We start from the raw sequence: 17,771 nt of genomic DNA, 5'->3' as shown, positions 1-17,771 counted from the left end.
GCAACAGCTTCCATATATTTTCTAGTGTAGTCTCCCCAAACACAGTTCCAACACCCAGTCATAAATAAACTTCAACCAGATATTGGGAAGACTGAAGACATCATCTTCAATTCTAATAATAAATTTGTGACTCGTTTTCTGGTCACAAGCTCCTTCACTTTCACTGGCATTTGTCAGAAACTAAATCAGATCGTTGGCAAATTCATTTTGTATTTAATGCTGTAATGTATTTCAATCCATAATTACATGCTATCATTAGGAATGGCATGAACAAAACTTCAGAGATATCTGGACTTCTCAACTTCTGATCCCATCCCAAAAACCACATACCACTAGACTCATGGACAGCTTTTTTCCCCTCAGTTATCAGGCTTCTGAACAGTCCTTCCATAAGCTCTTGTACCGTCCAATTCACCTCTACTCCATTGTCTTTGTCTGTGGAATTGATGCTCTACAATGCTGAGAACTATATTCTGCACACAGTATCTTTGCTACACCTATCATCTATTTCACATTTGTGCATCTTGGCATCAAAACTTTGCCCAGAACAAAGTCCAACATTATGATTTTTCATCCGTACCTGTTGTGACACAATCTTTAACAATCTAATCCAGAACATGCAGTGCCCTCAAGTGGTCATCTACTGTTGCCAACAAAGCATTTTTGTGTATCGGTGATGGAACAGAATGATTAGGAGGCTCGATAATCCATGTTGTATACATTAATTCCAATCTACATACATTACAGTTTATATAATGCTGGAGACGGTTTGTATTGTAGAAACAAGGAACCGCTGGTTTACAAAAAAAGACACAAAGTGCTGGAATAAGTCAGAGGGTCAGGAACTGGTGGCATTTTGGGTCGGGACGGTTCTTCTTCAAACTGATTGTTGGGCGGGGGAGATGGGTGGGGGGGGGTGGGGAGGGAAGCTGGATGAGAGGAGGAACATGACAAAATGTGTCAGGTAACAGGTGAACACAGGTGGGAGGGGGAGGGGGGTTGATAGGCAAGTGGTTGGACAAACGCCGGAGATGAAGTAACTGAAGGTGTGAGACAAAAGGATTGAAGAGTTGCGAATTGTGAAGCCCAGGGAAGGAGTGTAGGTGGAGAGGGTTGGTGAGAGGAGTAATAAATGGAGAGTGAGGGGTGGAAACATCCTCTCCATTTTCACTCGATCCAGGCCTCATCGGGTCAGGCAACATCCGTGGAGCAATTGAAATGGCGATGTTTCACCTTTTCTACTGAATACATATGAAAATGTTTAATTTACGTAATACGTTTAAGACATTCCAATATATTCCACAGACAGTTAAACACTTTGGTAGTGTAAAATAAGAAAGATGCCAAATAGTTTGTACACAGTAATCACCCATGAACAAGAAACGTAGAAACATAGAAAATAGGTGCAGGAGTAGGCCATTTGGCCCTTCGAGCCATCACCGCCATTCAATATGATCATAGCTGATCATCCTAAATCAGTACCCTTAAGAATTTTATATGTTTCTCTAAGATCCCCTCTCATCCTTCTAAATTCCAGTGAATATAAGTGATAGAGGTTGGTTAATATGATTCTTTTTTATTTGTTTGCAGGAAAAATATTGGGCGTGAGGGTAGTAGCCTGTCTTTAGTGTCATGTTGTTAGTAGGAATAAAACATAATTTGAGGAAAATAAATTTGATTTAATATGCAAGTAATTTTTCATTGTTGGTATTCTTGAATGGAACACATTGCATCATACAACCTGAGAAACATTTTGAAGAACTCATGATGCAGTTCTATAGGACACTATTCCTCTGCTCTCCAGTTCCACGCTATTCTACAGTTTCTGTGAACTTTGCCCCCTTTGATCTCTCGTTTTCACACCTTACCCTTTCCAAATCTCTAGTTTCCCCACTCCCCTGACTCTCAGTCTAAAGAAGGGTCTCGACCCGAAACATCACCCAGTTCCTTCTATCCAGAGATGCTGCCTGTCCTGCTGAGTTACTCCAACATTTTGTGTATGTCCAGAGGACTTTAGTTAGGCCGCATTTGGAACCTTTTTTTTGCCAGAGTATAAATTTCCAACACTAGAGGGCAGAGCAATAAGGTGAAAGGGGGAAGGTTTAATGGGGATATGCAGGACTAGTTTTCTTTTACACAGAGAGTGGTCGGGGCCTGGGGTGGTGGTGGAGGCAGATACGATAGTGCCATTTAAGATGCTATTAAATAGGCATAAGGAAGTGCAGGGTATAGAGGGATCTGGATCCATTATTTGAATGGTGTCAAGTTAGGAAAAGGGGACGTACAACGTGATCAGGGTGTCTTAGTGCATCAGTCACTGAAAGGAAGCATGCAGGTACAGCAGGCAGTGAAGAAAGCCAATGGAATGTTGGCCTTCATAACAAGAGGAGTTGAGTATAGGAGCAAAGAGGTCCTTCTGCAGTTGTACAGGGCCCTAGTGAGACCGCACCTGGAGTACTGTGTGCAGTTTTGGTCTCCAAATTTGAGGAGGGATATTCTTGCTATTGAGGGCGTGCAGCGTAGGTTTACTAGGTTAATTCCCGGAATGGCGGGACTGTCATATGTTGAAAGACTGGAGCGACTAGGTTTGTATACACTGGAATTTAGAAGGATGAGAGGGGATCTTATCGAAACGTATAAGATTATTAAGGGGTTGGCCATGTTAGAGGCAGGAAACATGTTCCCAATGTTGGGGGAGTCCAGAGCCAGGGGCCACAGTTTAAGAATAAGGGGTAGGCCATTTAGAACAGAGATGAGGAAAAACCTTTTTAGTCAGAGAGTTGTGAATCTGTGGAATTCTCTGCCTCAGAAGGCAGTGGAGGCCAATTCTCTGAATACATTCAAGAGAGAGCTAGATAGAGCTCTTAAGGATAGCGGAGTCAGGGGGTATGGGGAGAAAGCAGGAACGGGGTACTGATTGAGAATGATCAGCCATGATCACATTGAATGGCGGTGCTGGCTCGAAGGGCCGAATGGCCTCCTCCTGCACCTATTGTCTATTGTCTATTGGATCATGTTCAGGCAGATAAGGTCAGTTTAACTTGACATCATGCACGACACAAACATTGTGGCCCGTTCCTGTGCTGTACTGTTCTATGCTCCATGTTCTAACTGAGTGTACACCGCAGACCTCTATGCTGGTTTTAATGAAATAAACACGATTTAAGCTGCTAATCTAAAAGTAAATGTTATTAACTGGATTTAAAAGCTTCAACGTTTTAGTGGGCAAACTGTTAATCTGTTCAAACAACTGCAAAATAATTAAACCCGTATTTGCACATGCTAAAGGTGGACTAAGTAATAGTCTAACACAATTCCAATTGCTTCTCAAAGGATCTAATTCCTATCTAAATGTCACACAAAGATGTCCTTAACTGGAAATTCATAACTAATTGTTAATAGTCGTTAGAAAATGAAATGCATATAAAATATGGAGAAACAGCAGCAGATGTCAAAATAAATGATTCTGCAATGATTTAAGTTCCCTTGGAGTATTTTGCCCGCTGATTATTCTTTGTCAAGGAATATGAAAATACAATGGGATTACCATATTCGGTACATTATCGGAATCTCACAGCTTTAACTTAAAAATATTTTGGCGGATGGTACTCTTCTCCATTGAACAAGTGCTTTTGTATAGACTTATTCTTTAGAGATTATTACTCATGCATCTCACTCCTGCACAAGGTGTTCAGTGATGGACTATTTAGGATAATCAGCGTGAAGCAGAGAGGCAGAGAAGGTATTCTGAGTCGTGACTTGTTATTTTTCCAGATTCTTATTAACCATTGTGGGAGGTTGCCATTATTGTCACTCACAACAAAAATACGCAGCATTACACAGCTCAATCCTCCTAATGCCACAGACAAAGAGTGGTGGTTTTAATCCAGGTCTCGAAAGTGCTTCGACAATTATCGCTGGTGCAAAATTCGGAGTTGGAGATTCGGGTTTTGCTCCACAGATCTCTCGTTGCTTCGGCGAGACCAAACGTAGACCGGCCGATCGTTTCGCTGAACACCTTCACTCAGTCCACCAGGACCTACCTGATCTCCCGGTTGCCAAACACTTGAATTCCCCTTCCCATTCCCACACTGACCTTTCTGTCCTCGGCCTCCTCCATTGTCAGAGTGAGGGCAAACGCAAATTGGAGGAACAGCATCTCATATTTCGCTTGGGTAGCTTACACCCTAGCGGTATGAATATTGATTTCTCAAACTTCAAATAACCCTTGCTTCCCCCCTCTCTCCATCCCTCCCCCATCGAAGTCGTACCAGCTTCAAATTTGTCTTGTTGAGTCTCATTGTCTATACCCATTTTCACCTAGGCCACAGCTAACAATCGCCTGTTTCCTTTATCATCGTCACCGTTTTGCGTATCTTTCATTCATTTGTTCTATATTTCTCTACATCACTGACTAACTATATCTCTCGTTTCCCTTTCCCCAGACTCTCAGTCTGAAGAAGGGTCTCGTCCCAAAACGTCACCTATTCCTTTTGTTGTAGTTCGTGCCCTATGAACAGAATAGTCAGACAACCGAATTCGTATAACCTCTTTATTCTACTCACCCAGGTGGGAGAGAGTCTAGAAACCGGAGCGTTTAGAAACACTCAGGAAGCTAGTGTAGTCTCTCTCCCCGAATGCTAACAATTACACATATTTATACCCAAAATACATGTGCCAGTACATTTCCTGTTGCTACCTTATATGGCAAGTTTTACAATGTCCTATAAATCTTTATGTGCCCTTCAGGACCCCTATGTCCTCCGTGTCCTGTGTGACCTACATGTCCTCGGTATTCCCAGGACCAAAGAACAGTCGATATGACCAAATGTTCCCCTTAACCATCAAAGGATGGTTAAGCATCAAAGCCTTAAAGCCAGTTGCCCATATCAAAGGATGGTCAACCATAAACCGTGCGTCCATGCTGAGCAATAGGATGTCCTGGCAACATAATCGAGCTGGAGCTTTTACACCTTTTTTACACCCCTGCAATAAAACCCATATGGCGAAATGTCGAATGTTTAACCCCTTACACTTTTCTCCAGAGATGCTGTCTGATCTACTGAATTACTCCAGCTTTTTGTGTCTATTTTGTTAACTGGTTTACTTTAACCTAGGATCATGGTTGTAGGGTAGGCACGAGGAACTGCAGATGCTGAAATCTTGCGTAGAATACAAAGTTATTCAACATTTTGTGGTTCTATGGAAGGTTATAGGATACTGGGCATGTCCGCTTCCTCCTATTGGTCAGGCCACTGAAGTCCCAAGTGGTAGGAGCAGAATTAGGCCATTCGGCCCATCAAGTCTACTCCGCCATTCAATCATGGCTAATCAATATCCCCCTCCTAACCCTATTCTCCTGCCTTCTTCCCATAACCCCTGACACCCGTACTAGTCAAGAATCTATCTTTCTCTGCCTTCAAAACATCCATTGACTTGGCCTCCACAGCCTTCTATGGCAAAGAATTCCACAGGTTTACCACCTTCTAACTAAAGAAATTCATCCTCATCTCCACCATAAAGGAACATCCTTTAGATTTAGATTTAGAGATGCAGCGCAGAAACAGGCCCTTCGGCCCACCAGGTCCGCGCCGCCCAGCGATCCCCGCACATTAACGCTATCCTACACCCACTAGGGGTACTAGTTTTTTTACATTTGCACAGCCAATTAACCTACATACCTGTACTGTCTTTGGAGTGTGGGAGGAAACCGAAGATCTCGGAGAAAACCCACGCAGGTCACGGGGAGAACGTACAAACTCCATACAGATGGCGCCCGTAGTCAGGATCGAACCTGAGTCTCCGGTGCTGCATTCGCTGTAAGGCAGCAACTCTACTGCTGCGCCACCGTGCTGCCCGTTCTGAGGCCATGATCTATGGTCCTAGACTCTTCCACTAGTGAACATCCTTTCCACATCCACTCTATCTAGGTCTAGCCGAGAACTATCCCAAATCTAGATCAGTGGTGGGAATTCTGCATTGTCAGATCATTCTGCTATCATTCCAGTGAAACATTAAACCAATGGCTTCTCAGGTGGGTACAATTGATCCCTGGTACTATGTTGAACAACTGAGAAGTTGCCAATATTTATTCCTCCACAAAATCAAAAATAATCAAATTAACTAACCACCATCACACTTATTCATGGGAGATTGTTAAAGCACAAACTTTAGACTTTAGAGATACATCGCAAAGCAGGCGAGTCCAGGCCAACCAGCGAAGACCCTGTACGCTAACTCTATCCTACACACACTATGGACAATTTTACAACTTATTGAAGGCAATTAACCTACAAACCTGTACGCCTTTGGAATGTGAGATGAAACCGGAGCACACGGAGAAAACCCACACAGTCACAGGGAGAACGTACAAACTCCGTACAGACAGCATCCACAGTCAGGATCGAACCCGGGTCTCTGGGGTTGCAAGGCAGCAACTCTACCATTTCACGACTGTGTCACCCACGAACAATTTAGCGTATTTCTTAATTTGCACTTCCAAAGTGTATAAAAATCTGTAGAAGATATTGGAATATCTTAATGATTCTACACAATATCAAATCTTTTAAATGTAGTCAGCAGAAGGGTCCTAACATGAAAAGTTGCCATTTCAATTCCTCCACAGATGTTGCCTGACCCATTGAATTGCTCCAGCAATGTGTGTTTTACTTTAGAGATACAGTGTGGAAACAGGCCCTTCGGCCCACTGGGTGAAATCCTACCAGCAATTACCAGTTCACTAGTTCTCTGTTATCCCATCTTTGCTGCCAACACAGTCAAGGTTTACTCAAGATTTCAGCATCCGCGGTTCCTTGTGTCTAGATTTCATATTCAGTTGTTGCTGGCTGGCTGACTTCAGCCAAGTCTCCTTTAGTGATGCTACCATGGCTTTCATAGAAAGGGAAACATGTGTGCTTTTTGGACAGGGTTGCACAAAAAACTGCCAAATATCATTTACTTTGAACAGCACCTTTTGCACAGACCGGAACTTGATTAATTGAAAATTACAATGAAACACACACTTGCATTTAATGTGGCATTTGTCATGATCTCAGGACACCAGACGACACGGCGATGCAGCGGGCAGAGTTGCTGCCTTACAGCGCCGGAGACCTGGGTTCGATGCTGACTATGGGTGCTGCCTGTACGGAGTTTGTACGTTCTCCCCGTGACCTTTCTCTGGGATCTCCAGTTTCCTCCCGCACTCCAAAAATGCACAGATTTGTAGGTTAATTTGCTTAGTATGGTTGTAATTTGTCCCGCGTGTGTGTAGGATAGTGTAAAGGTGCAGGGATCGCTGGTCGGCGCGGACTCGGTGGGCCTGTTTCCACGCTGCATTGTGTCTACCTTCAATTTAATCCAGCATCTGCAGTTTTTTCCTACACATAGAAGTTGGGAGGTTATGTTACAGTTACACAAGAGGTCAGAGAGGCCACATTTGGTGTATTGTGTTCAGTTTTGGACACCATGTTATAGGAAAGATGTTGTCATGCTGGAAAAGGTAAGGAGAAAAGTTACGAGGATGCTGCCAGGACTCGAGGATCTGAGTGATAGGGAGAGGTTGGGCAGGCGAGGACAATATTCCTTGGAGTGCAGAAGGATGAGGGGTGATCTTATAGAGGTGTGCAAGACCATGATAGGAAAAGTTCAGGTAAATGCATAGACTATTTTGCCCAGCTTAGGGGAATCGAGAACCAGAGGACACAGGTCTCAGGTGAGGGGGGGTGGGGGTGGGACTATTTAATAGGAACCTTAGAGGCAACTCGTTTTACGCAAAGGATGATGAGTATATGGGACGAGCTGCCAGGCGAGGTAGGTGAGGCAGGTACTATAACAACATTGAAAAGACTTTTGAACAGCTACGTGGATGGGATGGGTTTTGAGGAATATGGACCAAATCCAGGCAGGTGGGACTTGTGTAGATGGGCATGTTGGCCAGCATGGACAAGTCAAGCCGAAGGGCCTGTTTCCATGGTATATGACTACACGACTCTATGACTCAGCCTTCAATAACAATAAAAACAAAAGTTTGGGAAATAATACACATGGAGTCATAGAATTGCACCGGGTGAAACAAGCCCTTCGGTCCACCAGACCCATGCTGACCTTTTACTATCTACACTAATTCCATTTGCCCACATTACGATGGTATTCTTCCATGCCTTGCCTGTTTAACTGTCCATCTAATGCATCTTAAACGTAGTAGCTATATCTGGCTCCAGCCCTTTCCCTGTGTATTCCAGATATCATCCACTCTCTGTGTAAACAAAAAACTCACCCCTTTTACACTCCTTTCCTCTCACCATAAACCTATGCCCTCTGGTTCTTGATATCCCCACAAAGGCCCTTGCTGCCTGCAAAAGTAAAATCAGACTGCTTCAATGCCTTGAGAAATCAATGAAATACACCAACAGAAATCTTTATCTTGTCATGTTGTGGGCTGACTCTGGAACTTGGGGGAAGGATGAGAATAGGTTTATGTTTTATGTCTGTGTAGTATTCAGTGAAAAGCAATTGCAGGCCATTGTGAAACAACCCCAGATTCACAACAAAGCTGCCAAGAAATCACGAACACAACCCCCTCCCTGACTGTGCCAGATTGTGTTTTTTTATATCCCTCCCGGTTGAGAAATCTGTAGCATTATGCAACATTCACAGCACCAGGCTCCAGCCAAAATAACCTCCCCCTTTTCATTGATGTTCGAATACATTGGAATTGTCGCCGTTTGCAAAGAAGTTTGCATGGAGATACTGGAAACAAAAATGAAAGAAAGAAAGGGATTCCAATAATCATACAAAATACCCAAGTCTTAGTTAACATAGAAACATAGAAACATAGAAAATAGGTGCAGGAGTAGGCCATTCGGCCCTTCGAGCCTGCACCGCCATTCAATATGATCATGGCTGATCATCCAACTCAGTATCCCGTACCTGCCTTCTCTCCATAGCCCCTGATCCCTTTAGCCACAAGGGCCACATCTAACTCCCTCTTAAATATAGCCAATGAACTGGTCTCAACCACCTTCTGTGGCAGAGAATTCCACAGATTCACCACTCTCTGTGTGAAAAAAAACTTTCCCATCTCGGTCCTAAAAGACTTCCCCCTTATCCTTAAACTGTGGCCCCTTGTTCTGGACTTCCCCAACATGGGGAACAATCTTCCTGCATCTAGCCTGTCCAACCCCTTAAGAATGTTGTAAGTTTCTATAAGATCCCCCTTCAATCTTCTAAATTCCAGCGAGTACAAGCTGAGTCTATCCTGTCTTTCTTCATATGAAAGTCCTGCCATCCCAGGAATCAATCTGGTGAACCTTCTCTGTACTCCCTCTATGGCAAGAATGTCTTTCCTCAGATTAGGAGACCAAAACTGTACGCAATACTCCAGGTGTGGTCTCACCAATGCCCTGTACAACTGCAGCAGAACATCCCTGCTCCTATACTCAAATCCCCTCGCTATGAATGCCAACATACCATTCGCTTTCTTCACTACCTGCTGCACCTGCATGCCTACTTTCAATGACTGGTGAACCACAACACCCAGGTCTCGTTGCATCTCCCCTTCTCCTAATCGGCCACCATTCAGATAATATTAACTGGATGTATCTATTTTAAAACTTCAACATGGCTCTTTGCGCAAGGCTGTTTGGACTAGAAGGTTTGGATCTCACTGGGAGTACAAATAAACGTCATCAACCTGCTAGCTCAGGCTGGCTCGGGAGCAGCTCCATCCAAGACCGCAGGAAATTGCGGAGAATTGTGGACGCAGCCCAGACCATCACACAAAACCATCCTCCCTTCCATCGACTCCACCTGCACTTCACGTTGCCTCGGCAAGGCCACCAGCATAATCAAGGACCGGTCACTCCCTCTTCTCCTCTCTCCCATCAGGCAGGAGGTAGAGAAGTTTGAAAACGCACACCTACAGATTCAAGTACAATTTCTTCCCGGCTGTAATCAGGCAGCTGAAGCGCGGTCCTGTCCTCCCATCTAACTCATTGGAGACCTTTGAACTGTCTTTCATCAGACTTCAGTGTTACATCTTCCTCTGAATGCACCCTTCATTCTTTATCTGCGCATCTGCGGATGCTTGATTGTATTCATGTATAGTCTTTTCCATGACTGGATAGCACGCAAACCAAAGCTTTTCACTGTACCTCGGGACACGTGACAATAATAAACTAAACTAAACTAATAAACTAACCTGCCAATGCACTCCAGAAACAACAGCTTTGGGATCAAGAAGTATCCTGACCTCACACTGAAAATTATCATAACTTTGTCGTTGTTTTTTGACAGGTCAGAAAGATTGGAAGCTGGGAATTCACGGGAAAGCTGGGAAAGATGGGCGGTCACGGCGGCGCAGCGGCAGAGTTGCTGCCTTACAGCGAATGCAGCGCCGGAGACTCGGGTTCGATGCCGACTACGGGTGCAGTTTGCACGGAGTTCTCCCCGTGACCTGCGTGGGTTTTCTCCAAGATCTTCGGTTTCCTCCCACACTCCAAAGACATAGGTAGATTTGTAGGTTAATTGGCTTGGTAAATATAAAAAATTGTCCCTGGTGGGTGTAGGGTAGTGTTAATGTGCGGGGACCGTTGGTCAGCGTGGACCCGGTGGGCCGAAATGCCTGTTTCTGGCACTGTATCTCTAAACTAAACAAAACTAATATTGCAAAATCACACAGTTAGAAAAGTCATAACTACTTCAGAATTGTCAAAGTGGACATCAAAAGGGTAATGATTCAAGGGTATTGTGACTTTAGACTTTAATTTAGACTTCAGAGATACAGTGCAGAAACAGGCCCTTCGTCCCACCAAATCCGCACCGACCAGCCACAATGGCTGCACTAACACCATCCTACACACTTTCGTCACAATTTTTTCCAAAGCTAATTAACTTACAAATCTGAACATCTTTGGAGTGTGGGAAGGAACCAGAGCCTCTGGAGAAAACCCACGTGTTCACAGGGAGAATGTACCAACCCCGTGCAGACAGCGCCCATAGTCAGGATCAAACATGGGTCTCTGGCGCTGTAAGGCAGCAACTCCACCACTACCTCAGAAGGCAGTGGACGCCAATTCTCTGAATGCATTCAAGAGAGAGCTGGATAGAGCTCTTAAGGATAGTGGAGTCAGGGGGTATGGGGTGAAGGCAGGAACGGAGTGTTGATTGAGAATGATCAGCCATGATCACATTGAATGGCGGTGCTGGCTCGAAGGGCTGAATGGCCTCCTCCTGCACCTATTGTCTATTGTCTACTATGCCACCGCCCTGGATTGTGGATTCGGTTAAAGTATATATTTCTTTTATATATAACAGAGCACATTTATATCTGCCCCACCTAAAGCCAATGGATGTAAATATTAGGAGAAGCTTAACATAGGCTCTCACCCATCTTACATTTCTGTATGCTACGAACCATTCCTTTAGTTCCTTCCTGTGAAAATGTTGAGTATCCAAACAGAAGAATCATATCAAAGGCAGCACAAAAGGAGCATTACATATTCAAAGCCATTATGCCAGAGAACATCTACCACTGAGTAATGTTCTCCAGAACGAGTTGGCCATTAGTGCAGGCTCACCATATTATTAGCATAAATGTTTTATGATCAACTACTCCTTTATAAATCCCATGGCTTTTTATACGCGATTAAAATCATGGACCGGCTCAGATTTTTGTGCAATGATTGGGTAACAATTTCCAGACAACAGGGACTTTATCCACTGAAACAAAATTAGAACCTTACAATTCTTTCAAAACGCATCGAAGCTTCACAAAACTAGTTCATTTTCGCCAATATTTCACACACTCAACTCTCAGGACCTGAAATAGGATATAACATGGAGCCAGTCAATAATCAGAAAATAATTTACCTCAAATATAATAAGGATGTAAACTCCAGCCAAGATGACAGCTGCAATGGCAACTTGAGTCTCAACACTTGCGTAGAGGTATTGGTGACTGATAGTTAGCGGGACCACTTCATTGTTCTTAAGGAAGGTCTGTATATTGATGCCAATTTCACTGCTGCAAAAAAAGGGGAAATTATGAATGAATGAATGAATGAATGAATGAATGAATGAATGAATGAATGAATGAATGAATGAATGAATGCTTTATCGTCACGTGACAAGTCAGTGAAATTCTTTGCTGGCATACCCAAGGTCTGCAAATAGTCGCCACATAAAGGGCACTGGCAAAGTTACAAAGTACCCCACGCCAGGTCTTCTTTTGTTCTCCCCCCTCCTCATGGCGGTCCCCCCACGCAACTCCTCTTTTGTTCTCCTCCCACCCTCCCTCCACCTCCTCCCTCCCAGCGATTCCCCCCCGCCAGGTCCTCCTTTGTTCCCCCCCCCCCCACTATCTCATGGCGGTCCCCGCATGCCGGATCCTCCCCCATTTTTCCACATCCCCCCCCACCCCCACCCTCCTCCCCCCACACCAGCTCCTCCTAATAGATTGTTCATATAATGAACAATTATAACTATTTATTCTGTTGCAAGCAAATCTGGAAACACCTTTGATCATCAATAACAAACCACATCTCTGCACCCTCTTGTACAAGTAACGTTTCCAAGGTTCAGCAAATGCATGTAATCCAGTAGAATTTGACTTTCCCCACCTTGGATCCCAAGATCAAAACTTTGGCCTAAGGAGTAAATTTTGTAGAGAAAGAAGCCTAAAGAGATTTTATCAGTAATTAATTAGACGAGGAAACACAACCCAACTAAAATAATTACCTGCTGGCCAGTTCAAAAATTTTAGTCTTGATGAGTTGATTTCTTTGTGGATTTAATGGAATGGACCAATTGTGCACCGACTGTAAAAAGTATGAAGCAGAGGAAAGTCATTATTCAAAACAGAGTTTCATCGCAAGCAAAGGTTGCACAAATCAGAATCACAATCATACTTTATTAGCCAAGTATGTTTTGCAACATACAAGGAATTTGATTTGCATACAGTCATATCAATAAAAAGGAACAAGATACACAAAATACATTTTAACATAAACATCCACCACAGTGACTCCTCCACATTCCTCAATGTGATGGATGGCAAAAAAAGTTCAATCTCTTCCCTTCTTTGTGCTCCCACGGTCGGGGGCCTCGAGCCTTCCGTTGACGGGATGATCTTGGCTCCCATAGCCGGCAGTCGGGCCCCCCGCAATGGGAGGATCTCAGCTCCCCTGCGCCGGGCGATCAGACCCCAGGTCGGGGCTAGTCGAACCTCTTGCAGCTTTGGAGCTTCCCGACATAAGTCTCTTCCCAAGACTGCAAGCTCCTCAATGTTGAAATCCGCAGGCCGCGGTTGGAGCGTCGATCCTAGCCAAGGGATCGCAGGCTCTGATGGTAAGTCCACGGCCCCGCAGTGGGGTTCAAAGTCAATCTCGAGCAAGGCCGCCAGCTCCATGAGGTTAGGCCGCAGAGCGACCGGAAACCAACCGTATCTCCGGCAAGGTAAGAGATTGAAAAAAAAATTCTCCCGACCCCCTCCCCCACCCCAGAGAACATTAACACATTAAAAATAACAAAAAAGGCAGACAGACCGTTGGCAAGGTTGCCATCGCTGACGGCGCCACCCGGTGGAAGAATGTTCATGTTCATAAGTTCATAAGTGATCGGAGCAGAATTTGGCCAGTCAGCCCATCAAGTCAATTCCGCCATTCAATCATGGCTGATCTATCTCCCCCTCCTAACCCCGTTCTCCTGCCTTCTCCCCTTAACCCCTGACACCCGTACTAATCAAGAATCTCTCTATCTCTGCCTTAAAAATGGCCATTGACTTGGCCTCCACAGCCTTCCCTGGTTGCGAAATAACGTGAAATAATGCTTGAAACTGTTCCCACTTGCTCTTCAGACTTCTGAACAAGGGTCTGAACACAAAACGTTACCCATTCCTTCTCTCCAGAGATGCTGCCTGTCCCACTGAGTTACTCCAGCATTTTGTGTCTACCTTACTTTTATGTCCAAGTCATTTATATATACATATACATACATATACATACATATACATATATACATATATACATATATACATACATACATATATATATATATATATATATATATATATATATATATATGTGACGCATACAACAGAGATCCCAGGACAGATCCCTGTGGAACTCCATTGGTCACAGAACCCCAGTCTGAATAACGTTCTTCCATGGCAACCCTGTGTCTGCTGTTATTAAGTCAGTCATGAATGCATATGACCAAGTCACTGTTAATCCCGTGCATATTAATCTTTTGGATCAGCCTGCCATGGGCCACTTAATCAAATGACTTACGAAAATCCATGTTATAGGTTTATTTACACAATTTGGTGTTTAAATCTTTCAAATTGCTCAGGAGAAGATTAAAGATGTACTTCCAGATCATTAGTCATACTTCTTGATATTAGTTCAGGAACATAACCACCTCATGCAGCATACAGTGAGTACTGATGGCACTTGAGGTGGGAATAAACAGCCTTGGTGATGTTTGATCAAGTCACACCCTGGCCACTCCTCCTTCTCCCCTCTCCCCTCTCCCATCGGGCAAAAGGTATAGGTGTGAAAATGCACACCTCCAGACTCAGCAACAGTTTTTTTTTCCCCAGCTGTTATCAGGCAACTGAACCATTCTACCACAACCAGAGAGCAGCCCTGAACTACTATCCACCTCATTGGTGACCCTCGGACTATCTTTGATCAGACTTTACCTTGCACTAAATGTTAGTTCACCTATCATGTATCTATGGCTCGATTGTAATCATGTATTGTCATTCCGCTGACTGGTTAGCACGCAACAAAAGCTTTTCACTGTACCTCGGTACACGTGACAACAAACTAAATGGAACTGAAACTCACATGACCCCATAAATGCCCAAAGGGAGAGAAGATCAATGTATCAAGTTACCAGGACCTGCTGTCGACGCCTTCTTCTTTCGCCACCCTCGACAACTTGCTCGATTCGGACAGTGATGTACTCCTCGGAATTCCTATGAACTTGGCCTTCTGCAAATGGTCCTGCTAATTCCAACTTGAGAAGAACAGTGTCGCCAAAGTTTGTGAGATTTAATACTGAAATAATTTATTCAAGGATTGCAACGGTATCAATGGAAAATAAGAGAATGGCGCCAAAAATAATACCCCAATAACCACTGGCTTCATTCAAAATGGCTGAGAATTGTCCAAAGCACTATACAATACGATACAATTCAATTTTATTTATCCCAGGAGGGAAGTTGACCTGCCAACAGTCATAAAAACACAAGATACATGAAACATGGAATTAAAGTGACGAGTAGAAAGGATTGGGACTGTGCAAAGATTGGGGAGGGGGGGAGAGGTAGGGGGGGGGGGGGTGGGGAGAGGAGTCAGTCTCAGTCTGCCCCACGACAGAAGGGGGAGGAGTTGTACAATTTGATCGCCACAGGAAAGAAGGACCTCCTGTGGCGTTCTGCACTGCGTCTTGGTGGAACCGATGTGTTGCTGAAGGTACTCCGCGGGTTTACCAGTGTGTCATGGAGGGGGTGAGCAGTATTGTCCAGGATGCTCCGCAGTTTGATGAGCATCCTCCCCTCCAGGACCTCCCATGAATCCACCTCCGCCCCCAGGACAGAGCCAGCCTTCCTGATGAGCTTGTTAATCCCGTCGACGTCTGCGGTCTTCGCCCTGCTATCCCAGCACACGGCGGCGAAGAAGATAGCTCTGGCTACCACCGATTGGTAGAACATCTGCAGCATCTTACTGCAGACGTCAAAGGAGCGGAGCCTTCTCAAAAAGTACAGCCAGCTCTGAACCTTCTTGTACAGGGCCTCAGCGTTCCCGGACCAATCCAGTTTACTGTCCAGGTACACTCCAAGGTATTTTTACTCTCTGGTAAACTGCACATCCACACCATTGATGGAGACAGGGGACAGGGGTTGTTTCTCTCCTCCTAAAGTCCACCACCAACTCCTTAGTCTTGTGGGTGTTGAATTGCAGGTGATGCAGCCCACACCACTGAACAAAGTCATTGACTACACCTCTGCATTCACCTTCACCTCCCTGATGCAGCTGAGAGTCATCCGAGAACTTCTGCAGGTGACAGGAGTCCTAGTTACATCTGAAGTCCGAGGGTGTAGATGGTGAACAGGAAGGGTTGAGAGGACTGTCCCGTGTGGAGCCCCTGTGTTGCTCACCACCATGTCCGAGACACAGTTCTGTTGCCTAACATACTATGCTGGGACATTGCATTGCATTTTGAGTACCTTGTTTTCTTTGTGAGTCCACGCAACAGTCACAACAGCTAAACATTGATTTCATGTTTCTCTACTTATTGCAGTTGTTTGCGTGTCAGCGCCGACCATCGATCACCTATACACTTGTTCTATCCTACGCACTAAGGACACTTTACAGAAGCCATTTAACCTACAAATCCTCACGTCTTTGAAATGTGCCAGGAAACCTGATCAGCCGGAGAAAACCCATGCGGTCAAAGGTCTTTTATTGTCACGTGTACCAATTAAGGTACAGTGATATGCGAATTACCGTACAGCCGTACGGAAAAAAAAAGCAACAAGACACACAACTACATAAACGTTAACATAAACATCCACCACAGCGGATTCCCCAAACCTTCTTCCTCTTTATTCTCCCGCGGTCGGGGCAGTCGAACCATCCGTCGGGGAGGTCGAAGCTCCCGCAGCCGGCGGTCGAAGCCTCCGCGTCGGGGCGGTCAAAGCTCCCGCGGCTTGGAGTTCCCGAAGTCGGTCTCTGACCAGAGACCGCGGGCTCCGTGATGTTAAAGTACGCAAGCACCCATGGTTGGAGCTCTGAGGTCGATCCCTGACAACGGGATCGTGGGCTCCGCGATGTTTAAGACCCGCAAGCTCCCCCCGGTGGAGCTCTCAAAACACGGTCTCCAGCAAAGACCGCCAACTCCTCGATGTTAGGCCGCAGTACGGACGGAGATACGATGCGGGAAAAAAGCACCTAAGAAACCCGTTAAATGATATTCATAACTCTCTCTCTAAATAAATAAATAAAATTAGTACGTTAGTCACAACTTCAGTTGGAAAGTCTCATGTAAAATCTCTGTAAGATTTCACATATTAAATGTGTGCACATCAATCTGGAATATTTGCATTTAATCCTTTTTCTGTGATTCCTGTCACATTTTTAATTAGTTTCTTCTATTAACTGTGACAGCTTGAATTATTCTCTGGTTGCTCACTCACCAAGAAATTGTTCAAAATACTTACTGAATATTTTGACCCACGGTTCCTTTTTTAAAAGAGAATATTCAGAGTTTAAACGGATTCAACGTTTTCAGAAGAAAAGTTCATTGACATATTTCACAACATAATCTGTTCATTCAAATAGCTACTGTGGCTTTTAATACCATCAGTACACAATGTTAGCTCCACCCTAAAACCTACCCATGTATCATATCATATCATCATATCATATATATACAGCCGGAAACAGGCCTTTTCGGCCCTCCAAGTCCGTGCCGCCCAGTGATCCCCGTACATTAACACTATCCTACACCCACTAGGGACAATTTTCACATTTACCCAGCCAATTAACCTACATATACCTGTACGTCTTTGGAGTGTGGGAGGAAACCGAAGATCTCGGAGAAAACCCACGCAGGTCACGGGGAGAACGTACAAACTCCTTACAGTGCAGCACCCGTAGTCAGGATCGAACCTGAGTCTCCGGCGCTGCATTCGCTGTAAACAGCAACTCTACCGCTGCGCTACCGTGCCGCCCTATGTAGTTCATACTTAAACCAGAATTGGA

At 44.6% G+C, this 17,771-nt stretch overlaps 1 protein-coding gene across 1 annotated transcript in view; it reads right to left on the bottom strand.

Annotated features, from left to right (window-relative positions):
- Nucleotides 1-17,771, bottom strand: part of oca2 (oculocutaneous albinism II) — a 337,303-nt gene that overhangs the window by 225,983 nt on the left and 93,549 nt on the right. The window contains exons 7-9 of the mRNA XM_078402106.1: nt 14,905-15,062; nt 12,739-12,818; nt 11,872-12,025 (exon numbers count right to left, since the gene is read on the bottom strand). Coding sequence (XP_078258232.1) covers nt 11,872-12,025; nt 12,739-12,818; nt 14,905-15,062 — 392 coding nt within the window. The remainder of the gene's footprint in view (nt 1-11,871; nt 12,026-12,738; nt 12,819-14,904; nt 15,063-17,771) is intronic.

Source organism: Rhinoraja longicauda, chromosome 7 (assembly GCF_053455715.1).
Source record: "Rhinoraja longicauda isolate Sanriku21f chromosome 7, sRhiLon1.1, whole genome shotgun sequence".
Classification (NCBI taxonomy): Eukaryota; Metazoa; Chordata; class Chondrichthyes; order Rajiformes; family Arhynchobatidae; genus Rhinoraja; species Rhinoraja longicauda.
The sequence above is the reverse complement of the archived record's forward strand: the minus strand, read 5'-3'. Positions and strand labels throughout refer to the sequence as shown.